The sequence below is a fragment of the Zeus faber genome, assembly GCF_960531495.2.
Source record: "Zeus faber genome assembly, chromosome: 20".
Lineage (NCBI taxonomy): Eukaryota > Metazoa > Chordata > Actinopteri > Zeiformes > Zeidae > Zeus > Zeus faber.
Window position 1 is genome coordinate 19399904 of NC_137207.1, and position 26066 is coordinate 19425969.

At 46.6% G+C, this 26066-nt stretch overlaps 2 protein-coding genes across 2 annotated transcripts in view; one reads left to right on the forward strand and one right to left on the reverse strand.

The window, feature by feature from the left end:
* Positions 1 to 2074: 2074 nt before the first annotated feature.
* foxi1 (forkhead box i1) lies at positions 2075 to 3776 on the forward strand (the record flags this gene model as incomplete). The annotated part of the gene is made up of 2 exons (XM_080021266.1): positions 2075 to 2771; positions 3115 to 3776. 2 exons carry the CDS (start codon positions 2075 to 2077, stop codon positions 3774 to 3776), a joined length of 1359 nt encoding a protein of 452 aa, XP_079877392.1.
* A 22142-nt stretch (positions 3777 to 25918) lies between these two features.
* Positions 25919 to 26066, reverse strand: part of clrn3 (clarin 3) — a gene marked incomplete at both ends in the record, with an annotated part of 872 nt that continues 724 nt past the window's right edge. The window contains one exon of the mRNA XM_080021267.1: positions 25919 to 26066. This exon is cut by the window's right edge and continues 130 nt beyond it. Coding sequence (XP_079877393.1) covers positions 25919 to 26066 — 148 coding nt within the window.

Here is a 26066-nt window from a genome sequence, read left to right on the forward strand (position 1 = left end):
GTTGCAATCTGCAACCTCACCACTAGATGCCACTAAGTTGGACACCCTGCACCTCTAATTTAGTACATGTTGGCTCTTTTTTTATTACGTTTACAATCGTCGTATAAATATTAAAATATGTCATATATATAAGCTTCTATTATTTTATATGCTCTGAACGACCGAGCATCCCCATCGTTAAAAAGACCGTTAAAAAATAGCAAAATAATGATGATAATAATAATAATAATAATACTGTAACAATAATAATCATAATAATAATAATAATAATAATTTACATTTACATTTACATTTAGTCATTTAGCAGACGCTTTTATCCAAAGCGACTTACAAGGGAGAATAACATTCAAGCTACATTGCGACAGAGATTAGTGTAACAAAATGTTGACAACCAAAAGGTTAAAAGCTCACACACGTACATAATAATGTAACAATAATAATAATAATAATATCAGTGATAATAATAAGGATATTAATAGTAATGATAATTATGATAATGATAATAATAATAATAATAATGTAACAATAATAATAATAATAATAATAATATCAGTGATAATAATAATGATATTGATAATAATGATAATGGTCATAATAATAATAATAATAATAATATCAGTGATAATAATAATGATATTGATAATAATGATAATGGTCATAATAATAATAATTATAATAATAATAATAATAATGTAACAATAATAATAATAATAATAATAATATCAGTGATAATAATAATGATATTGATAATAATGATAATGGTCATAATAATAATAATAATAATAATAATAATAATAATATCAGTGATAATAATAATGATATTGATAATAATGATAATGGTCATAATAATAATAATAATAATAATAATAATGTAACAATAATAATAATAATAATAATAATATCAGTGATAATAATAATGATATTGATAATAATGATAATGGTCATAATAATAATAATAATAATAATAATAATAATATCAGTGATAATAATAATGATATTGATAATAATGATAATGGTCATAATAATAATAATAATAATAATAATAATAATAATAATAATAATAATGATATTGATAATAATGATAATGGTCATAATAATAATAATAATAATAATAATAATAAGTTATGTGGGCATCGGTTTCATTCTCGGTTGGAGCGCGTCACGTGACGCAGAGTGGGCTTCTGCTCCACGAGCCGCACCACGCACGCGCGGACCTCTTACGTCGCAAAAACAAATTCCACGCGCGGAGCTCGTGGGTTTTTTCTCCACCCACAGAGACGCGCGCCACGCCCGCTTCACCTCTGAGGTGCTTTGGGAGACTTTTATATATATAAAAAAAACAACAAAACACCTTCCAAACATCAGAACCGGCTTTGATTTGACCAAGTAAAGAACACACAGCAACATGTAAACAACAACTAATACAAATAAGTTTAAAAACCTGATCAACTGAAGGCATTTTTAAGAAAACATCATTTGATATTTACTTTATGTATATCTACTCACACCGTGTAGAAGCTGTGTTTCATGACACTGAAAAATAAATAAAGACAGGAGTAAACATTGACCTGTTGAATACCTCGTGTTCCCCGACGAGGGCGACGTCATAATAAACTGTGAGAATGAACGTTTGTTTTTATGTTTTGTTCTTTTACCGTTTTATTGACGTATGAAAAACGTTGAATGAAGCGAAGAGAATTGAGCTGAAAATAAACTTTTGGGAAAAAAAAAAGCCACAGTGATCAGAAGTGTGGTTTTCTGGGGGGGGGGGGGGGGGGTATCGGTTCCTATTGATAGGGAGATGATCACCCTGCCGGGCGGAGAGGAGGGAAAGGGGTGTGGCAAATTGTCAACCCCCCTCCCCCCAGTCCGGACTACACCTGGAGTCTCCGCATAAATAGACCTTCTCCTCCACCTCCACCTCCACCTCCTCCTCCTCTTCCTCCTCCTCCCTCCGGGATAAAGTCCTCAGAGAGACACCGACCGAGTCCACTCCACTTCTTCTTTTTCTGGGGGGGGAGGGAATCCCTCCTTCCTCCTACATGTTGGAGCTCCAGACCTTTCTGAGCGGATTATGAATGCGTTCGGACACCGGTCCTCCAACCACAACCACCAGCAGCCACCAGCACCACCCGCAGAGGCAGCAGCAGCGGCACCACCGTCCTCCGGCCAGATCCAGCAGCAGCAGCACCACCCCTGCAGCGCCCAGGAGCTCCTGGACATGGCCGTGTACTGCGACAACCTGGGGATGTACCCCCACCAGAACCTCCACCCGCACCCTCACCCCCACCCGCAGGCGAGGCCCCCCGCTCACGCGGCTGCAGGAGCCTACGGCCTGGGGGACTACAACTCCCCGTCCTCCGCCAACCCTTACCTGTGGCTCAATGGGGGGCCCGGGATCAACTCCTCCGCGTACCTCCCCGGGAGCTCCGGCGCCTCCTCCTACCTGCAGCCGGGATACGGAGCCGGCCAGCGGCAGTACCTGCAGCCCCCCGCCGGCTTCGGGGCGGCCGACCTGGGCTGGCTCTCCATCTCCAGCCAGCAGGAGCTCTTCAAGATGGTCCGGCCTCCGTACTCCTACTCGGCTCTGATCGCCATGGCCATCCAAAATACCCAGGACAAGAAGCTGACCCTGAGCCAGATCTACCAGTACGTGGCCGACAACTTCCCCTTCTACAAGAAGAGCAAAGCCGGGTGGCAGAACTCCATCCGGCACAACCTGTCGCTCAACGACTGCTTCAAGAAGGTGGCCCGGGATGAAGACGATCCAGGTGAGTGGGGAAAGGGGTTATTTCATTTATTCCTCTGGCATATTTAAATTCATGTAATGCACAAGGCAAAGGAAAAAACAAAGTGTTTTACCTTTAATCCACATAGGACATGAAAAGAAAGCAAAGAAGGATAAAAGCACAGAAATAAAAGGCTTGAAAATGGATAGAAAGACAGGTTAAAGGGGTTAGAGTGCAATTTAAAACGAAAATTGTATTGTATTTATTATGATTATTTTGAATGTATTTGTTTATTTAATCATTTTGATTGAAAAGCGAATTGATATCTGTGTTCTACACATAATCCAGAAACATCACAAATTAATCATTTTATTACTTTTTTAAGGAAAGGGAAACTACTGGACGCTTGACCCCAACTGCAAGAAGATGTTCGACAACGGGAACTTCAGGAGGAAGAGAAAGAGGAGAGTGGACCTCAATGGACAGACCCCCACCACCAACGCCGCCACCGACACCACCCTCCCAGCTCCTCCCGTCAAGTCCGAGGATCAGGACCACGCCCTGAAGATCTCCTCCGACACGTCCAGCCTCCTGAGCTCCTCCCCGCCCTGCAGCCTGCAGAACTCCCCCAGCTCCTCCTCGGAACCCAAGTCCTCCTCCCCGTCTCCGTCCATGGACCACCACCACCACCATCACAACCACCAACACCACCACAGTCCGTGTTTCAGCAACCTGGTGTCCAACATGAACTCGGTGCTGGCCGGGGGCCACAGGGGGACCCGGGACCTCGGCTCCGGGCTCCATCACCTGGGGGACCTGGGGGGGTCCCTGCACCAGGCCAGGGAGAACATGTCCGGACTGGGCTCCTACTCACCCACCCACCTCATCTCCACCCTGAACTCTGACAACACCAACCGAATGAACTACTACGCCTCGGTGCAGGGTGGTGGGGTGGGTGGGGGTGGTGTTGGAGGTCTGAGCAACCACCTCTCCAACCATTTCAGTGTTAATAATCTGATTTACACGCGAGAAGGAACCGAGGTCTAGATCCATAAGTTGTTTTTTTATGGCATCATAAGTCGGCCAATCAAACTTAGTGCATTCTATGAAATAACCGGACTCAAAATGGTTCAATTTATTCAACCTATGTTTTTTAAGGTTCCAAACTTAAAATGGGAAAAAAGGTGTACTTTTACAGTTAATTTGTGGATATTAAAAAACTTCACTGAAAATGATTCAACTTCACTTAAAAAAAAGTTAAGTTAACATTTAAGTTAGGTAACTTTTTTTTAAATACTTTGTTTAATAACCCCTATATTTTTTTTTCTTGGGTTTCTCAACTTGAAATTGAGCGAATAAGGTGTGCATTTTAAGTTGACAAACTTAAAAAAAAAAAAAAAAAAAAGAGTTGGTTCAGTAAGCTTAACCCTTTTTTAAAAAACGGACTCAGTGACTCCAATCCAGAGATTTTTTTTTTCAGTTTTTTATTTTATTTTACTTTTCCCAAAATGCATCTGTCAATGTACATAAAGTTGTCATGTTATGTTTCTTGGAGGCTTATGCTGATATATTTTATGAAAATTGCGTTAACTCACCGACAACACACGTATGTTGAAGGTCTCAAATGTACCCAAAATGTCAGGTCTATTTTAAAGAATTTATTTGTTACCTGACACAATAAGTGGAATTGAGCTGACATTTTGGGTTTGTCATTTCAGCATATTTATGTATTTTTGTATTATTATAATTATTATTATTGACGTGGAGTGTGCTGGTTTTTATAAAGCGTAGGCCTGTGTAGGCTACAGAAACTATTTTCTTAAGAATAAACTTTGAAACATGTTTATTAAACTGAATTCTCTTTTGTTTATATTTAAAACCTTAATCAATATTTGAATAAACGTTATAATTTAAAAAAAAAGAATTGGTCAAAATGAAGGCTTTATTTTCCCAATAATAATAATATCATATTTATATTTTATGTAAAACAAGAAATGGAGGGATAACACATACATTTTGGAAATTCTTTAAACATGGGAAAAGAATAGTAAAAAATTCAGGGCCAATATTATCAACATTAATTAAAATTTAATTATCTTTAAATCACAAAATACATATTCAGTTTGGGTAATAAATCATTTGGGGCTATTGTGATTGTGTTTACAGAGATTCCTTTTCCTATTTAATTGGGTGTTGAAATGAACCAAGACCCCCTGCTGGGACACACTGACACCCCATATAAACTGCATATTCTGCAGCTCAGGCTCCAGGTCACTTAACACCATGTTGTTTATTAGTGACACGTAAATAAAAACAACACACTTCTTGTCAAAATAGAGAACTTAAAAGTGATTATGAAAACTTGAGCAAAGTGAAAAACAAATTTTTCTCCTTGAATATATAATGTTAGTCTATTAACAGCATATTTCTACCTATCTGTTCTTTTTTGTGGTTAAGCTATAATAAAACCCTATGGTACCCTAATAATCCAATAATCCATTCTTTACGTTTATTTTCTGGTACTTCTTATTTACTTTGATGCACAAATTTATGGTACAGCTTTCGTATACAAGTCATAAATATGCTGTAAGTGTAGTGTAATACACCTTATAAAAGTACATTCAAACATTAACTTACCGTAAGCTGCACGTTAGAAGACTTAAGTGTGTCATTTTAATGAGAATAAATGTGTTATTTTGATCAATATAAATACATTTAAAAAGTACGCGTGCGGTTTACATTCGACACATATGTTGTGTATTAATTGTGAATACATACAATCTATTCTAAATGTACTATGTACTATACTATACATATACTTTAAGTATGCTTTCAGATAACACACTGACTGAAGTACTGTACTATAGCTTTTTCCCTTGGGTCAGTATATTTTTGTGAAAATATGCTTTTTGATGTGGCTTGTTTTCCTTTGATAGTTACTATTTTCATATTCTCATAAAAATATATAATAATATCAGTATAAAACTGAAGAATAATTTACTATTTAAAATTTTCTTTTTGTTTAGTTAAGCATTTTTGTTTCTGTCTTCTGATTGGTTGATCAGTTGGTGATTAGATTACAAAGATGAACCAACAGAGAGGATTTATAGCTGCGGTCGATTTAAATGTGAGGGAGTGCATTAAAAAAAACAAAACAAAGAAAGACTTAAAGTTATCAATCCAGAGCTGATCCATCCAGGTCAGAAGTTGAGTTCATGGTTGGCACGATTTTATTTTTCTCACATGGTTTGACCTTATCTCGTTTGTTGAATAATATTGGCGAAAAAACCGTCACGCAAAGCCGGGGGGAGACGTGCGTGGGGCGTTCGCATGAAAGCGCAGGTGTTTAATTTTTTGTTTTCCGGGGTGTGTGAAACACTGCGGAAAGCGAGAGCGGCATGGCATGTCCCGTTGTGCATATGCGTCCATCCCAGCACAACAGAAAGCTTGTTCCGTCCCGCTCCACCGCAGGAAAAACAACAACAAACATTCCGAGTTGTTTAACCCTTGCGCTCTTATTTTGAAACAAAGCGCAGCACAAATGTGATCAAAGTTTGTAAATAAAAGAAACACCTCTTAATTGGTTGATAATTGAACGCGCTCATGCGCTCGATTGTCTGGAATAAAGAAAAAAATAATAATAATTGACAAAGACTTGGGTGCCCCCAATGGAACAATGGAAGCTGGCAATGCAGCGGATCCCCTCCTGGGCCCGGCTGAAATATTGCGACCTGAGGATCTGGGAACAAATTATTTCGCTCATGCCATATTTCTTGCTCTATTATCTGCGAAAGCACGAGCGTGGACGGGACAAAGAGGATTTTTGTCATATCGAGGTGGGTTCTCACAGCAACAATCGCTCTGTTGTCCCCTCCGTCATCGCATCCGCCGGCGTGCGTGCGTGTGTGTGTGTGTGTGTATGTGTGTGAGCAGTCTTTTCCAAATTGAATGCCGTTTATTACTATGAAACATCGACTTCCTTGTTTGTTTTGTTCTGCAGCGGGCTGAGAAGCGCACGCGTTCCTGGAAAGTAGATTCACAAACGCGAGGTTGCATCGATTTGTTAAGTGTCCGGCCTTTCGGGTGTCCTCGTCTCAGGCGTTTTTGTTTTTTTTAGTTTTTTTTTAAGGCCCGAAACGCTCCGGTGCATTTCTGCCTGAAGGGCACATTCACCCGGGCCCCTATGAATACCAGTCAGGTTGTCCCGTGCGCCCCGCTCCCGCCTGTGTTCTACCTGCTTTTATGGCCCCTGGCCCCAGGGACAGGGAGGGATCGGCGCTACAACAGAATACCTTTGCGTAGGGGCGGCCCTCTCGCTCCTTTACGGGGGCCTCGTGGGCTAAACCCATAATGACGGGTTTCACACTCACGGGGTCCTTCGGCGTGGGTGGCCGGCTCATAATTGAAGGGCCTTTCGTGTTAGATTATGTTCTTCATCAACTTTCCTTGAACGGCAATTCAACGTTATTGGACCAATTCCGACAGGAGTCATCCATTGCTGTCCAGCGATGTGCTTTGATTGATCCATGCGTCCACGGAAGGGGAACGTCACCTCCAGTGCACGTCGCTCCTCAGAGAAAGAGTGAACCAACCGCACAGGACGAGATAGAGAACCGTAAATGTCGGTACAGATGACTGTTTTCTGATCCGCGTGGAGCATAAAACATTCCCTAACTTCCAACAACTCTAAGAATTCTGGTTCTACGGCTCGTATTTTAACACCCGGGCCCTGCGGCTCTCAGACCGACTTGAGGCCGTAGCCGCAGTTCGCCGGCGACAGGGAGCAGCGCGGGCTGGAGTGATGAATCACCGGCGGATATAAGGTTGCACTCAACAAGGCGCTAAACTTGGGCACTTCCACTAACCATTAAGGAAAGATCTCCCCAATTGATAGCGGGTTGACCAGAGAGAGACCTCTCCAGCTCCAGTTGGGCCCAAAACCCTCAAGGCCTGGGTGTGACTTCCGCAGATACATGCAGGTAGGTGGACATACCAGCATTCTGAGGTTGTTCACTTGCTTGGAGTGGTGGATCGGGTGTTGGGTGATGGGGTATAAAAAGATTGTGCCCCAGACTTTTTTATTTTCTCCCACTCCCACTCCCCACGCTCCTTCTTATCTTTTTACAGACCGATCTGGAGTTATATGAGGAAACAGTAGCCGGACGGTACAGTCCTCTCACTTTCTGACCCCAACCAAACGAACTTGATAGCACCGCCAGATCCTTTTTTTTTTTTTTTTTTTTGAACGGATCCACCCTTGAAATTTCCCATCTGTTTGTACCAGTCAGCGAGCATGGCGGGGGTTAATTCCTTATATTACAGTACAATCTCTTGAGGAAGTTAAACATTTAAGGGAACAATGCCGATGACAGCTTCTGGGGATAGCCACGGTTAGACCGGCTCCTCCGCCGCACTTTAAGAGGATCCAGTGTAAAAGTGATAGCTGAGGATAATGCCTATTATCTGCATGACGCGCTTCGGTTTCATCGCCCCGTCCGCCATCGGAGGCCCCCCTCCCCTCCGTGGAAAAAAAAAAGAAATGATGCACGGGCCAATAACAGCATGGGATGGACGTCCCCTCTGAGAAGAACATGTGGGTTATTTTATACAGAACCAGACCCATCAGCGTGTGCAAATGCCAGAGATGCCTTTTAAAGGACCTTATAAGAGCTAATAAAGGACATTTTGTCCTTGATACCTGTGAATTTTCCCATATGTTTGTACGTCAAACCATGTTCGTTTGTATTCTAAATCGGTCAGGAATGACCAAAAGACGTCAACTGAGAATCCCGTCGAAAGCTCCGCCGGGATTCTCAGTTGGCACCTAGAAGCCCTATCGGTGGTATCGGGTTTTTCCGAACGCGAGGCTACAAAACGTAGATTTCTTTGGGCTCAGGCACTGGGAGGGCGGCCTCGGGTCCCTCTGGAAGTTTGACGGAAACCCGCTGAAGGAGTGGAAGCCGTGCGAGGATTAACGGACTAGAACGAGTCGCAGTAAATCCGCGAGCGGGGGCCCGTCTCCACGTGGCTCCGTCTGGAAAACCGATCCCCTCCGCGGTGTAACCTATATCCACGCCCGAATTATATCATGACGAAGCCTTTGTTCCCACATTAAGGAAACCGCGGGCTGGACCCTCCTTTATCCGTGACCTTTGTGGTGACAGATACACCGCCATACGAGCGGTTTTAACAATGGCAGACCCACGTCGAGTCAATGGATATTTTGGCGTTAACACCCTCTTCAGGGCATTTTGTTTAGAATAGAAAAGAAAAAAAGTGATCCAGTCCCAACGTTAATTTCCCGATTACAGTTGGGGATCGGAGTCGGGGTATGATGGATTTAGTACGGCAACCAAGAGAGAGAGAGAGAGAGAGAGAGAGAGAGACCTCTCATAAGCTCCGCAGAATATCCGCGGCCATTCATCACCTCTTTAAGAAATTCCACACCCTGACCCGACCGGACCAAATATCCAGGGTTCACGGAACATCAATTCCTATGTGCAACGCTGCAGAACAAATATCGAAGTAATAAGTAACAGCCACTATTTAATCATGCTGGCTCCCCACAGGGACGGCCGCATGGAAGCTGCGTTCATCACAGAAGAGCGAGTTTAACCTGCCTCTCCGGGAGCAGTAATGGCCCACGACCGCAGCCGTGGAGTACGTTTAATGTCTGTCATGAATGAAACAACCATTTTCCTCAACTGTTTCGAGGGTCAGAGGGTGAATTGTTGATACAGAGGTTTATTGTTTATTTATCTTTGAACTTTTATCTATTTATATTCCATGTTTTCTGTTTTTTTCTTTATCTTTATTACATTTTTAGATGCGTTGTTTATTACGTATTGCCAATTAATTATTTTCAAATTTTAATTCTTATTACATCTTTTATTTTATACAGATATGTATTCAAACCTTATGTGTGAACTGTTGATACAGAGGTATATTGTTTTTGTTTTTTTTAAGGTTTATGGCATTTTGCCTTTTTTTTTTCTTTAGTACCTTTTGAGGTATATTGCATATGACATTTTTTCCCATTTTTATTCTTATTATAATTATTATTATTGCCTTTTGTTTTTGACGTGATGATGAGCTGTAACACTCTCTATCTATCTATCTATCGATCTATCGTTCTATCTATCTATCTATCTATCTATCTATCTATCTATCTATCTATCTATCTATCTATCTATCTATCTATCTATCTATCTATCTATCGTTCTATCGTTCTATCGTTCTATCTATCTATCTATCTATCTATCTATCGTTCTATCGTTCTATCGTTCTATTGTTCTATCTATCCGTCTGTCTGTCTGTCTGTCTGTCTGTCTGTCTGTCCATAGGTCTCCAGTGATGGTAGGATGGCTGATGCCTTGCAGTGATACCACCGTGCTCGTTCCACCTGCGAGCTGTCGTTACCTCGTCCCCACACACAGGAAGTGATGACGGACAACTGAGGAAGTGGTTTCCCCGAGGAGGGAGCCCCGTGTGGACCCTTGGTGGAGAGACGGAAGTAAGGAGAGCAGGGGGGGCATCCATCCATCCGTCGTTGATCGTTGTTTTTTTTTTTGTTGTTTAAAAGGAAGGAAGGATCTGTTTGGGTGAGCGTTACGTAAGATGAACGTCCTGTTGTCAACAGACGTGTGGCGTCTTGTGATCGCCAACACTGAAAATACCTTTTTGTAGGGAGTTCACGATAGATAGATAGATAGATAGATAGATAGATAGACAGATAGATAGATAGATAGATAGAATTCACACAAAATTGGAAATTGTGCAAGCTTCCATACATACATACATACATACATGGGCAGGTTGCCATATCAAATAACTTGAATATAAACTTATGTTTAATAAGGAAGTTGTGTGTGAGTTTCACCTGCTCCCTAGCCTCACCCCGCTCCAGGCCACAGGAGTATGTGTGTGTGTGTGTGTGTGTGTGCGTGCGTGCGTGCGTGCGTGCGTGCGTGCGTGCGTGCGTGCGTGTGTGTGTGATCCCGGTGTGTGATCCCGGTGCATCTGCCTGGAGGAATGCCCCGACGGGCCCCTGCGGCCCCTAATGAGACCCCCTGCCTGCTCCCTCTATTATGTGGGATGCATACCAATGGAGGGAGACGACGGAACGGAGATAGAGCTGGCCTCGTTGCCCTCTCCATGTCTAAGCCATCAAACGTACCCCTCGCCGAGAGTCAAGTGGTAGCGGGCAAGATCAAGATTGGGCCCCGATCGGCCCCCGCGTAAGCTGCCGGCGATCTACGGCCGAAGGGCCCCGGAGCCTGGATGTTCTCTTTTCAAAGGGGGATGGACGTGCCCCCTCGCAGCGCTGCCTTTGTGCCGACTCGCTAATCCCAGCCTGCGCTTCAAGGCCCGGGCTCCGCTTCTGAAGCCGCTGCTATCCATTTAAAAGGAATAAACAGAAAGGCCTCGGTCTTAAGACTCTGAGATGCAGCATTTTGATAGACTGGTCGTCTGGTGCGATCTGATTACACCTTATACACTGCAAAAAAAAAAACCCCAAAAACGCAAAACAATCATAATTGGCCTGGATCAACTAAAAAAAATGCATTAAATTTGTTCGTCCATGTTTTTTCTAAACATAAAATGAGGATCTTAATTTCACAATTTCAAGCTGAGAACATGACATTTTTAATGTTGATCCACTTTGATCCAATGGATTACATTTTGCCTTGAATAACAAAATTATCGAAAATGATTTCACTATAATAATAATAATAATAATAATAATAATAATAATTATAATAATAATGATAATAATAATAATAATAATAATAATAATAATAATAATAATAATAATAATAATAATAATTATTATTATTATTATTATTATTATTGTTATTATTAACACAGAACGCAGACTCGTCGATCAGAAATTTGGGATTTTTTTTTTTTGTAAATCAGATTTGTGGACTGACACAGAAATGAAATAAATAAATAAACATTCTGGATCTGGCAGCAGGCCCCCCCCCCCCCCCCCCCCAGCCCGCGCCAAAAACAGTGACCAGACGGATGCTTATTTGCCCCGACAAGTGTTCAAACACAGCGCGGCGTTCGGAGCAAGTGCTCGGTGTTGACTCTGGTATTGGAGTCCATCAACCCCAAACAGCTCCGTGTGTCAACCATGAACACCAGGCGTGGAACAGGCCTCCGCACTCAAACCACTGCTGGTATAAAACCCGCCCCCCCCCCCCCAAAAAACCCCTTCTCGACCGACCGTCGGCCCCAGTTAATCAGGCTGTGTTTCGTGATAAAAAAAACAACAAAAAAAACCCCCCCTAAACAAGGGCGCGACGCCGCGCAATGCGAACCGTGCTCCTCGTGTCATGAGGCCACGGCATTCTTGTGCAGTGACATCATTCACTGTATTTGTATGTGTGTGTGTGTGTGTGTGTGTGTGTGTGTGTGTTTGTCTCACCATGAACCACATCTCTGACAGCGGCGTTGAGAGGCCGACATTAACCTCAAAAGTGTGTTGACAGCCCCCCCCCCCCCCCACCACCACCCCACAACCCCCCCTCACCCCCACACTTGACAAAGGGACCTTTTTTTATTCAGCACGAGAGAAAATGGGTTTTTACAAGCCTCAGATAATGCGAGACCCACAAAGCCGTAATTAAAACAACAAGAGGGAAGCCCTGTATTTTGCCCCGCGGAATAGAGCCGCCGCGGTGATAAGCGGCTGGATCGCCGTGACAGCTCTGTTGATTTACAGGGAGACAAGCGGGAGAGAGACACATGGCGGGACGTACGACAGCGGAGCGCGCCCTCTCCCTCGGACTCATTTAGCGGCAATTTCCGCAACTCAGACATGAGGAGCCTTGTTTTTGTCTCCCCTCTGCCGTGGGCGTAGTGGCGTTTGGAACGGGGGCTCAGGCCGCCCGGAGTTCTGGCGGATGAATGTTTTTCAGTTTGATTTGTTTCGGAAGCCGTACTTTTTTAGATTTACATGGCAGAAACTCGACGCCGTGATTGATGGGACAGCATCTTAATGAGGTGGGTCAGGCCTCGGCCAGATAGCTTTGTGCCGCTGTCACTGCCCCTCCCTAAATAAATTGTGTAATTATCCCTTTCATTATTGTGTGCTTTCAGGCTGCCCTGATAGAATTCAAAGGGAGGTGTCACTATCTCTTATCATTATGCTAATGCCACCTGCGACCGGCAGTTAAATCACAATGGAGGTGCTGGGGTGGAGGCGGTGGGGGCGGCGGAACAGTAGCCATCCAGCCAGTCTGCCTGTCTAGAGGACAGCCCCAGCCAGGGACCTGCCTGTCTGCGGGGTAACGGGCCCCAACACGTCCGCGGACCCACAGGGGATCCCAACCGCGGCCACCAATGAGGGGTCAGTGGGCCCCTGGAACAAGTCCTGGAGGGCAAGGCCCTCTAACCTCTCATCTGCATACGGGTGGGCTGCCCAGACAACCCCCCTCGAGGGGCATTTAAATATGTTTACACGGTAATGACCTTCACTAATGAGGGAAGAAAAAAGCCTCTTTGTGTACATTTTCTTCGGGCTCCTTTGGTGTCACGCGGGACTGGGTGGGCGCCACGGCCCCTCGTGGGATTTGAATGGCCGTCTCCAAATACGGACTCCGCGGAGCCGGATCACCGGAGCTACGGTGGGCAGTCGGATAGAAGGAGAAGGACGAAAGGGGTCGACTTCCGTCTTATCGGAAAGGCCCGACGCGCCGCCCCGTGCGTACATGTCAACAACCCGAAGACGCTTCGAGGGACCACGCGGCCATGAACGAGGCCGCTTCCTCCTCGGGGGCTTCTCAGACGACCGGGCGGCTCGTCTCGTTTGCACGTCCTCCCGGGCCGACCCTTCAATTCGTCAAACCGCCAGCCGCCGATCCTCATGAATCTCATACCGACACCACCGTCACCGCCCCACCTCCCGGCGCCCTCCATTTGGAGCGCTCCATCGTGTTACTGCATCAGATTGGGGGATAGCGAAACGGTAGCGCAAAGCTGAGCGAGGCGGGGGGCCGCCGTTAGGTCAGGCCCTCCATCCAATAAATATAATGAGGATGAATCAGAGGGCGCCGCTGTTTTTTTAATGCTGCGTAATGACATGAGCACTGACAGCGTAATAGCCCCGACTCCGTTGGCTCTCGTCATTAGGGACGCGCCCGGGCCACGATGGTTAACCCCCTTTGAGCGCAATCATCCCGGGCCCCGTATTACCGGCCGTCCTTTAATGAAGAGAACAACCGCCAGACATTCAGGGTTTTAATGAAAACAGCCAGCTGCTAAAGTGCGGGGAACGCCCCCCTCCCAGATAAGTGACCGCTTTCGGACCGACCCCGAGATGGCTTTCGCCGCGTCGAAAAGGTGAGCGGTTCATGTGCCGTACAGCCGTAGCCGTGGTCGAGATGTGAAGATCAAATGTTAAATCTCCGCTGATGAATACTTATATGGATACTGAGTCGAAAACACATTTGCGGAAATAACTGCGGTCGTCCAGAGGAGTAGGCAGCACGAGGTGCGGAGGATTCGAGATCGTTCTGTGATTGTGATCCCCGTCCACGTCCCGCGGGTCCTTCCGGAACGGGCCCGCGGGACGTGGACGGGGATCAGGGGCCACCGGTTGACTGGCTGGCCCCCGGCTCCTGGCTCCTGGCTCCTGGCTCTTGACTCCTGGCCCCTGGACAACTGGCATAAAGACATGGTATGGACAGATAGTTTCTGTTCTGTACTTTCCATATCAGATAAACTGATCTCACGGCGAGCGGCCGAAGAAGTCACCACAAAGTGGACGTCAAGCACTTGCGGGGCGCGGTGCTGCCCGGGAGTTTCGGACGGCGCCGGCCGTCTCCCTCCTTCTCAGATGTTTCCGAAGGGGCTTCGAGGAACCTCCCGCGCTCGTCCGGGTCGTTCCTCTCCCCCCGCTCCGCTCTCCTTCCCTTCAGAGCGGCGGGCTGTGGGTGAGAGCACCTGCGGGTCAGTTTGGGAACTTGTTTACAGTCAACACGGCGGGCGCTGAACATGCGGGGGCCGGGGGCGGGCGTCACGAGGTTTGGCACGACCGTATGAATCTGCTTCCTGCGGTGGATGACCGGCTGGTGATAACATCCTTTGAGTGACTGAGATTTCAGTACGGCCGCTGTTGTATTTTAAGCCAGCAGCTCTGAAGGCTGCAATACATGCAGTACCATCGTCTTGTCGTTTCTGCACTCTGCCGCCCCGCCTTTTGCCGACTGCACACCGCAGCACTTTGGCCGGGGTTTTTTGAGTCTGAGACAAATTTTCAAGGACCTTAAGAGAATCGGGCGGAGATGTCTCGTCCCGAGGGGCCGCGAAGCGCGCGCCCCGTCGCCGACGACGCGGTCGCAAGCTCCCGCCGCGCGGCCCGGGCTCTTCTCAGAGGCTGCTTTGACACGATCTGGCGTCTTTGGTCTTGAATCCCAGAGCGTGCGCTGGTGTCCCCGTCGTCACCGTCCCGGCTCAACCCCAAAGCGCGTGCGCCACTGCTATTTAAAAATAAATAAATAAATAAAAGACGTGTGACGCCGTCTTCGGGGGAAGTCTTTCGGAAGCGGGAGGGGCTCTCTCGTCTTTAGGGTCGTTAGGCGTGTGCTCCGTCGACCAATGAAACGGTCAGAAACTCCCGGGTCTTGTCCGAAGTATCGGGCTGGTTTTATACGACCTGAAGTCTTAGGTCGGGGATCTCACGGTTGCGCGCTGGAATCTCAAGACGTGTGTGTGTGTCCTGCAGCGTGTGCATGACTCTGACGGGAGATAAAACAACGGCTTTTGAACGTGTGATGCAGGTTTTCCGGGACCTAACCTCAGTCCTCCTGAAGCCTTTTCATCCCCGCCGCCGCGTTTGAGTCAGATGCTCGCAGTGAGCTCGGCTCACGGTGTAGCGGGGGGTCCATCTTGCAGGTCTTGCCGTTGCTGTGTGTGTGTGTGTGTGTGTGTGTGTGTGTGTGCGCGCACGACGGCTGGCCTTTTTGACGCCGGCCCGACTCCCGAATCCCTCTGACGTGATCGTTCTGACATCTTACAGCAGCGAGTCCTCTCTGCGCAGCGGGCGGCCCTCCGACGGAGCCGAAGCAATCCCTTTGTCGAGCGCTTGTGTCACACTTAAAGGATTAGAAAGTATTTGGGAAAACCAAACAGAATGCTTGGAGTCGCCTACTGAATACTCATCCCGCCTTAACTATCTGGCCGACGAACCGCGGCGTCATTCACGGAGTGAAATCCGCGGCGTTGCCAGAAACCGCAGGGTGCCATCCCCCCCCTCCCCCCCGGTTAAAGAGGTTTAGGTTTTCTTTGGGCGCCGTGCCAGGGGGCGGTTGGCACGGGCTCAGCGCGCGCTGCCGAAAAACGTACGAGCCGTTAATGGGACGTTTTACACACTCCACAGTATGTTCTTCCGCGCCGCCGTATTTCATCGCTTCTGTCCGTCCGCAATTGTAAATCAATTCATCGGCATCTCATGTTTAAAACCTCGACACGAAAGGCCCCGGTCTCCGGGAAAAGGCGTGATGGGATAAATCACCGCAGCTATTTTCACCTTGATGGTTCCCATACATCTCCGATTTTACTGTGTGTTGGGGGATGCCCCGCCTCGACGTGCCTTCGGCATGGGGAGCAGGGAGGGGGGTTTTGGGTTTCCAGGCGGGGGGACGCCGAGAGGGAGCGAGGGCCTCTGCTGGACAGGTTGTGACATTTCGGCCACAAATAGCTGTGGCCGGGGTTTAAAACGAGGCGAAAAATATTTCCGAGCCTGGGTATCTATTTTTTATTTTTTTTTTTACGTGTAAATCTCCAATTGAGGACTTTTACCGGCAACAAGCGTCATGCGTTGACGAGAAGATCCAGAGGAAGGAGATGTTTCAGTCATGCTCTCCAGTTTCAGGCCTCTAAATGACTGCAGGGGGATGGGGGGATGGGGGGCCGGGGGCGGCGGGGGCGGGGGGCGGTGGACAACACTTAGGGATCCCCAGGGGTAAAAATTCCTGGGTGTCTTAGTGTTTTCTTTCTTGCTCTTCCTCGCAAATGAGTTCCCAAGCCCCTTTCCCATTAAGGGACTCGCACGGGGCCCTCCGCAGGCTCCGCCAAACACATAACCGGCCAAAGGGCAGGGTTTTGTAAGACAAACCTCGGAAGATGTAATCCATATTGTTAAAAGCGGAGGGATTGACCCTCGCTCTTTAGGAGCCCTCTCTCACGTCGCCGTGACGCCGAGATCACGGTTGTTTCCAACGCATCTCCAACATCGATGTGACCTTTATTATCGTAAGAAAAATTATTATTTTTTTGTTTTCTTTGCACATGGCTGACATTGGAGTGGTGATAAATCACCATGAGAGGACTGAGTGACACGTTTCAAATGTTTATCCGAGGCCCCCATTCTTCTAACTGGGATCTGAGACTCATACGGCTGGTAGTCCAGCGTCCCCCCTCCCCCTCTGCCCCCCCCCTCCCCTATGTCTTCTGTTGGAGGTTGGGTTACGGCGTCCATACATCACCCTGACACAGGTGCACTCTCCGAAACGGCCCCGTCCAGACCATGTCTGGGCCTGATGACATATTTACCGTTCCACTCAGTGAGGTGTGCCGCCATACTATCACTCTCTTATCACCGACAAGGATCCAGGAGCCACTTCAAATCTGTCCGAATCCCCCCTGTCCCGGGCTCGTCAAGATGAGCAAACGTCAATCCACGCGTCAAGGACTATAGTCATTCCTTAATCACAGGGTCAATGTACGATCATGTTTTTCATTTTTATTTTTCTACCTTACTTTGTAAGACATTCCGGCAGTGGTTTCCCCCTTCAGTCTTCTGTGCTCCGACAGCGATATTCCATTGACCCCCTGCTTGGGGACTCCCCTCCACCCCTACCCCTACCTCCTTCTGGGGGTAATGGAGGGAGGAAGAATGTGAGAGGAGGAAGCAGAGTTTGTCTCCGGGCAGATTGCTCGGATGGAGAGGCTGAGAGACGGGCAGATGACAATGGAGGCCGAGGACGAGACCGGGGTCCTGAGTGTCGCCCCAGGGGGTGGTGGTGGTGGTGGTGGTGGTGGTGGGGGTTAACTCACACCCGCCAAACATGTTGGCTTCGGCCGCAGCTGCCGCTGCCATGCTAAGTGCACGGGCCTTTCGCAGAGGATTTGGCGAGGTGATCCATCCACTAGTGAGCCTTTGCCCCCCGACCCCCTCCTAACGCAACTCACATCCCCGCTAACTCGTCAACGACACCCTTTCCGGCTCATGGGGCGCAGTTCTCCTCCACCTCCTAACCTTCCCGCGTGAGTCTTTAATCAATTTTGGATGATTGTCCTCACGTTGTTCCCTCGCACGACAAAAATGGAAGGGGAGCCCCCCATCTTCTATTTTCCCCCCAGGACTGTTGCAGAGGGCCCCGGCCCGGCTTGCGGTGGCCGAGGGGTCAGCCAGTTATGTGCTCTGACAAATTGCTTCATACACATGCAAACAGGCCCGGAGCAAAAACCCGTGCAGATACCTCACGCGGACAGACACCGTGTCTCCACGTCGCCGCCGAACCACACTGAACGCCGGCTCCCGCAGAGAGAGCTTGCATTGTTCCCCCGCGCAGGATTTAGAAAGCCGATATCAGCTTTTTACTGTATTGAAAGAAGCCCTGTTTTATTCGGCGGGACGGGCCGTCGCTGCTTTTAGACCTGGTATCGCGGTCTGAACTGACAGAGCCACCACTCAAAAGAAAGTGATGTAAGAGCCCGATGATGAATGGAATAAAAAGTGTGGATGTATTGGATTCCACTTTGATAATTAGAGGTTCTTTGTGTCACGGTCCCAAGCCTTTTTTTTTTTTTTTTTTTAAAGCTCCCATCGCTCACAGAGTTGATGCTGAGGTGAAGGACTTGACAAATTAAGTTCTACTCTTTTCATAAAAAGGGCCCCTGAGGTTTTTTTTCTCCTCACAGCCAATCGCCAAAAATGTGCTTGTTTTGATCGGTGTGACACTGATTGACGGCCTCGTGGCAGTCCGCCGCAAATCCCTTAATCGGTCCATAAAGCTCCACAGGGGAGGCACTCGATGCACTTGGGCTCCCCCGCCTCTCCTCATCTAGCTGCTGTAAAAGACACTCAGCGCAGTCAAAATGCTCTTACGGGCCTTGGCAGGAACTGATGACACGGGGCTTTTACGGGACATTTAAGCATGGGAATCCACTCCATGCGCGGCATCGGCATTTAACACACACATCGATATCAACATCCACATCCAACATCGGATTATTGGAGTGAAAAGTCGTAACCTTCTCTCTCTGACTTGGCAGAGTTGCAGCTTGGCAGCGAATGAATCCATTCAGCTTGAAATGACCGTGGACATCCTCCGAAAAGGAATTTTCTTGAATCCTTCCAAAGCCTACGATGCTTCATTGAGGAAAAGTTTAACTGGAAAATTAACTTTGTACTATACAGGCTCCTGTGGCCAAATCTACAAAGATACATAGAGAGATAGATAGATAGATAGATAGATAGATAGACAGACAGACAGACAGACAGACAGACAGATAGCTCTTTCCAGGATGGATAGATACTTTATTAATCCTCTGAGGGAAATTGTGGTGTATACCAGCAGGTCGCAAAAAATCAATAGGCATAAAAATAAGTCAGGGCAATTAAAATAAGACCTAAACCTAAAAATGTACTAAAAACCTAACCTAAAATATATTTATATATATATATATATATACAAAAAATATATGTAATTTTTTTTTGGAATTAATGGAATATTTTATTTAAATAGAAATCTTTAAATATATTATTAATTAATATTAATTTATTTTATATAAATGTCTATTTTCATGTGTGTGTGTGTGTTATGTATATCCTACATACAGCCCAATGAGGCGGGGCAGTGTGTGAAGATATCTTTAATTTATCTGCGCTGTCCGTGGGTGCAGACTGCTGGAATCCTCTTCCTGTTTGATGGTTTTATGTCCAGATGGACGAGGGGAGGGAGGACGCTCCGCCGAGTGTGAGCCCCGGCCCCCAGTTCCACCGCCTGTGATCTATGGAGCCGCGTCCCGCTCCACTGGCCGCGGCCTTTCATCTGCGGGTGGCAGGGCCTGAACCCTAAAATCACTTGCTGGAGCTATCCTCTCTGACGGTCTCTGAAAAACACACACACACACACACACACACACACACACACACACACACACACACACACACACACACACACACACACACACACACACACACACACACACACACACACACACACACAACAAAGCTGTGGTGAAGGAATGTCCCACGCAATATGAGGTTTGATGGATTTCTTCTGTAATATTGGGTTGATTTTTTAAATGTAGGCTGTACAGTGAGATGTGAGAGTGAGGTCAGGATACCAATACTAATCTGAGTTGTCACTTTGTCTTCTCAGTTGTCATTTAACTTTTACATTTCAACACTATTTTCAGATCCATTTCAGTGATTAGTAAAATTTTTAACAAAAGTGAAACAGTAAAATGTCGATATTGCAATTAATGCAGTGTTTGAATCCCAGTGACACAGATTTGGATCCTTCCTATTTATTAGGGTTGAATTGTTCAGATTAAAGTTGTATTTTGTATATCTTATAATATTCATATTTTTTTTGTATATATATATATATATATATATATATATATATATATACAGTATATACAGTGTATAGTATATATACAGTTTAGCTCTCTCTTTTTTCCACATCATCCTATAGCGTTCACTAAATCTCAATGTTTTGAAGGCCAGTGGTCCCAATGCTCCGAGTACGATGCGGGTGGTGGTGGTGGTGGTGGTGGTGGTGGTGGTGGCGGTGGCGGTGGTGGTGTCAGCAGGTTAACTGTGTGTTTCGGCCCCGAGGGGGTTTCCATCATACCTGCCAATCAGAGCCGCATTAAGCCTCCACCGTGTCAAGCAGCGTGGGCCAGAGAGAAAGTGCTCCTCGTTCCCTCCCTCCATCCCTCCGTCCCTCCATCCCTCCATCCATCACTCTGTACGGCCTCGGCAGAGCGTCCATGTGACACCACCCCGGCTCTTTATCATCAAGACGACGCCGATTTCCACTCAAATTGATTCTCTCTCTCTGTCTCTCTCCTTCGCCCCCTCTGTCTGTCTCTTCTCCTGCTGTCTCTTCTCTCTCTCTCTCTCTCTCTCTCTCTCTCTCTCTCTCTCTCTCTCTATTTCTCTGTCTCTCTCTCTCTCTGTCTGTCTCTTCTCCCGCTGTCTCTTCTCTCCTCTCTCTCTCTCTCTCTCCTCTCTCTCTCGCTCTCTTCTCTCTTCTCTCCCTCTCTCTCTCTCTCTCTCTCTCTCTCTCTCTGAGGGCAGTGCTAAAGTGGAGAATTGGCTTCAGGTGATTTGGAGAAGATCTTATCTGCTGTTAACAGAGAGAATGACACCATAATGGAGCGGCAGGGGTGCAATTACCTGGCAACCCACCCCCCAACCCCCACCTCCTCCTCCTCCTCCTCAAACCACCTCCTCCGCCTCTCCGCCTCCACCTCAGCCCTCACTGACAAATTAAGATTAATGACGGAGATAAGCCAGGGGATCTGCCGGTACCTCTGGTTGGGGCTGAGGACGGTGAGAAGACCCCGTCAGCCCCATCACCTCCTCCACAGCACATGAGAGGCTAAATGAACGGGTTGTTCTGTAGTTCCTTCTCTTCTTCTCAACTTCCTACAATACAATTTTTTTATATATATATATACACAGCATATGACTCTATGACGTCATGTTAACGGCATGTATGGCGGGGAGAAGGAGTGGAAATAAAGCAGTTGTGTGACAGGGGCGACCATTGGCCTTCGCATTCTCCCCTCTCCCCCTCTCTCTCCCTCTCTCCCTCTCCCTCCCTCTCTTTCTCTCTCTCTCCCTCTCTCCCTCTCCCTCGTTCTCTCTCTCTCTCTCTCCCTCGTTCTCTCTCTCTCTCTCTCTCTCTCTCCCTCTCGCTCTCTCCCACTCCCTCTCTCCCTTGTTCTCTCTCTCTCTCTCTCTCCCTCTCGCTCTCTCTCTCTCCCGCTCTCTTGCCGTCGGTCTCTCTCTCTCTCTCTCTCTCTCTCTCTCTCTCTCTCTCTCTCTCGCTCCCTCTCCCTCATTCTCCCTCTCTCTCCGTTCATACTCATACTATTCATTACTGACCAGTGACTTTCCTGTGGTTTGTCTCTGTTTTTGTTGTTTATTGGTTCCTTCATAATCAAGTTTCTGCTGTTGTGACATGACTTACCGAAAATAAAGGAACCTTGAAAAGTCAAAAGCCTCTCCCCCCCCCTCTCTCTCTGTCAGCCCCTCTCTCTCTATCCCTCTCTCTCTCTCTCTCCCTCTCCCGCCGTCATTGTCTTTGGATTCTTAGAAAAACAGCGGAGGTCACGCGGGGTTAGATAAGGATGTCCGGTGCACGGGGAAAAGCTGCCGGGCGGGATTGACTCCCAAGGCGTCGTAGGGGAGGAACAGAGTCGTCGGGGAGCTCAGCACTTCCCCCCAAAAACCCTGTTCAATGTGGCCAAAGCTCTGACAGCGCAGGAGACGGCGCTACGGGGGCGTTGGATGATGTGAGAACATGACTTTGTACGGTTTTAGGAGGCGGACGGGATGTGAATTTGAAAGAACTTGTCCCTAAAAACACCTTTCAAAGGTATTGTCTTTGAAAAGACTTTCCAGATAAACGCCTTTACAAATACATGCACTTTTTTCCAAAGATACACCTTTAGATATACCTTTCCAAAGAAATACCATTTCCGAATATAAAGCTTACCAAACATATACACTGAAAAATATATACGTTTTCAAAGATATACCTTTCCGAGGACTTTTGAAATACTTAATATACCCCTTCCAAATACACAGCCTTCCAGAGAAATACCTTTCCAAATATACGCCCTTCGAATGATACACCTTTCCAAAGATTTTCCAAATATATACATTCGGAAATGATCTACCAATATACACCTTTCCAAGTGATGTCTATGTACATGTGCAGGGTGGAAAAAGGAGGCTGAAACCGTTCCTCCACCACAGATCTCCACCCGGCTGACCATGTGAAACTGACACTCCAGTAGAAGTCAGGGTGAGGAACCCCTCCCTCAGCGCCTCCTGCTCCCCTCCGGTCGCCCAAAACCAAGGAGACTGGCTGGACCCTACCTGGACAGCCCCACCCCCACCCACCCCCGCCCACCCCCGCCCTGCAGGTGGAGGTGTCCATTTCACAGGCCAGTGGGATGCTGCGGGAGCCGGGGGGGAGGATAGTGTTTCACAGGTACAAAAGTCCCGGCTCCCTAATCCCTAATCCTATCACACAGGTTGGAGGACGTCTGCATAATCCCGGGTTTCATCTGCTCCCAGAGAGAGAGAGGGAGAGAGCAAGAGAGAGAGAGAGAGGTGCAGAGAGGAAGAGATTAAGTAAAACCATCTCCGATCGGATGACCCTGTGTTTGCACTGCAAACGGCCTGAAGAGTCTCTCATCACACCTCAGTGCACACATGAGCGGGAGCTAAACGTCAATCTATCCATCCATCCATCCATCCATCTATCTATCTATCTATCCATCTATCTATCTATCTATCTGTCTGTCTGTCTGTCTGTCTGTCTATGTATGTATCTTTCCCGCTCTGGCTTCCCATCACACGTTCAAGGTTACTTCAACACTCAGCGCGGTGAGACTCCGTGAGTCATCCTCGAGGTCGATTCTTCGAGCACATTAATGTGATTAAAAATCGACATGTATATAACTGATTCAAATTCTCACGACACGAGAGAATGGGAGGCGGCGGCGGTGGCGGCGGCTGGGTACGTGAAGACTCGCAGGGGCCTCCAGGTGCGGCGGACATGAGAGACTTCGCCATGAAACCGGCCGTGTTTCACAGAAACCCAACCCCTCTCCCGTGCTGCCGGGGAAAGGCCACGGAGCAGAGGGGCTGCGGTGCCGTCCTCCTCCTTCCCCGTCCCCCCGCGTCCGCCGCTCCCCCGGAGTGAGGGGCTTGAAGGACGAGTGGCTCCTTTGAAGGCGTGTGGGAAGGCGTTGCGGGGGCTGAGAGGCATGTCCAAACACACTGCGGGCCCTGAGTGATGGCACACGGGAGCGGAAACGGGACACCGCCGCCCTGCACCCGTTGTCAACACCGCCATGTGAATCACCGCCGAGAGAGGGAGGGAGGAAGGGAGGCCGGGGGGGGGGGCCGGAGGGGACGGGACTTGTTTGTTTAATTTTGTTTTTATTTGTCTCAAAGAAATAGCCTCAACATTAACTATCAGCCTCCTCCTTTTTTTTGTCTGTTCGTTACGGCCCTTTTTAAATTTATTTTTTATTCTATTGTTTTTTGTTAATTTTAATCTTTTATTATTTATCATTAGGTTAATATAAATAGCCTATTGTTACTGTTCATTGTTTATTATTTGTATTATTATTATTGTTGGTTTATTTTTATTGTTCACGGCCAATTTTCTGACGTTGACGGTGGCGTTGCTATTCTTCTATCCATTGCGCGGCGCCGGGAAGTGGAAGCCGATAGGGTTCAGAAGATGGCGTTTTGAGGCTACGAGACTTAACTACTGTACGCCTTCCTCCGTGAGTTATGAGTTGGTGTGTAGGTCGGTAAGATAATCCCTGTTCTAATGTGTTCTTCCCAGGTCTGAGGTGGTAGTTTTCCAGGCCTGGGAACGCCAGCGTGGGAGACTATTTCCGGTGTGACTGGCGCTCTGGAGCCGCTTCCTGGAGCCACCTGGGGACTTCCCTCTGCATTCTGCAAGTCCATGAGCAGTACTTCTTGGATCCTTAGACTGGCACTAACACAAAGTCATTTTTTGGGTTATCCAGGAAAATAATCCTTCTGCTTTAGTGAGTTCTCTCAGAAAATATGGCAATTTTATATTTTCAGTTCACTTTTAGGTTTATTGCATATTGCCCTTCCTATTTATTCGAATTAAATTCTTATTACAGTTTTTATTATTTTTATTATATTATTCGTATTATTATATACATATAATAGTATATACAGTTTGATTGTTTATAAAACTAAAAACTGTTTGCAAACTGTTGGAAAAGTGTACATATATATATATATATATATATATATATATATATATATATATATATATATATGCAAGATTGCACAATTTTCTTCATGAATTATTGCTGCAGAGGTTTATTGTTTATTTCAAATTTTTAGGTTTATTGTATATTGACTTTTTTCTATTTACATTTTCTAAGATTCAAAGTAAACTGGTACAGTTTCTTCCACCGATAAATTATTCTTAGAACTGTGCTGTACGTGAACTCGATTTTACGGAAGATTAAAAGTTCCGTTGCATTACATTTTCTCAGCGGTAGGTGGCAGCAGAGTTCAGCGTATCATGTCTGATCCCATCTGGGTGTTTCTGTCCATCTCTGCAGGAAAGATCCTTATCTGGGAAACTTATAACATTATACTTTTATTGTGGAAAAAGAATTATGATGGTGCAGTCACTGAGTCGAAGGTCCCGAATATCTCCAATCTTAAACTGACAGAGTTAGTATTTAACGTTAATAAACCTATCCAATGCACCGCACTGTTGGGGGAAAAAAACCCTCATTTTGAATTAGTAATTTTTTGAAATACATTTTTCACCTATTTTAATTTAAAATGATGGATTTGATCCGTTATGCAAATAGTTGTAAGCGTCTCGACATATATACACAACAACCCTCTCTTTCAGCCTTTAATGATCCATTCATATATATTCTTATATAACAAATAAATTGCAATCCCAAGGAATAGTCTGTGTCTGCTCCTGAGTGAGACAAGTGACCACGAAGCGGTGACTCCATCGATGACCAGCAAACTTGTCTTGTCTAATTTCCCAGAAAAAACTTGAATCAAAAACCAATGAAAAGCACTGTTTAGGGGGGACTAGCCCTCCCCAGCTCCCCAGCGTTGGAGATGGATGCTCATTGGCCGAGATGCCTCCAAACACCAGACTCTGGATGCTTCACTGCTTTATTGGTGGTGAGCAGCAACAGTGTCCAGGGGGCCAAGCAAAGGAATAAGAAGCATGCCAGCCCGAGAGTCCAAATAATTGTGTATTTAAGTCATTAATTGCATCCAAAAAAAAGACATTTTCTTTGCCTAGGGCCTCCGGCAGTGTAGCCCTGGGCTTGTGACGTACTCGTCATTGTCCATGAGAAGTGACTCCATAGCTCCATGGCAGTAGTAGCCACTAGTACATCATGATCTCCTTGGGCGCGTCCTCCGTGGGCCTCTGCTGCTCCCTCTGGTGGGTGTAGGCGGCGTGCTGGTACTTGTAGATCAGCGCGATGGCCAGGAGACTGAGCACCAGGTAGGGGATGAGGAGGCAGTACCCCAGC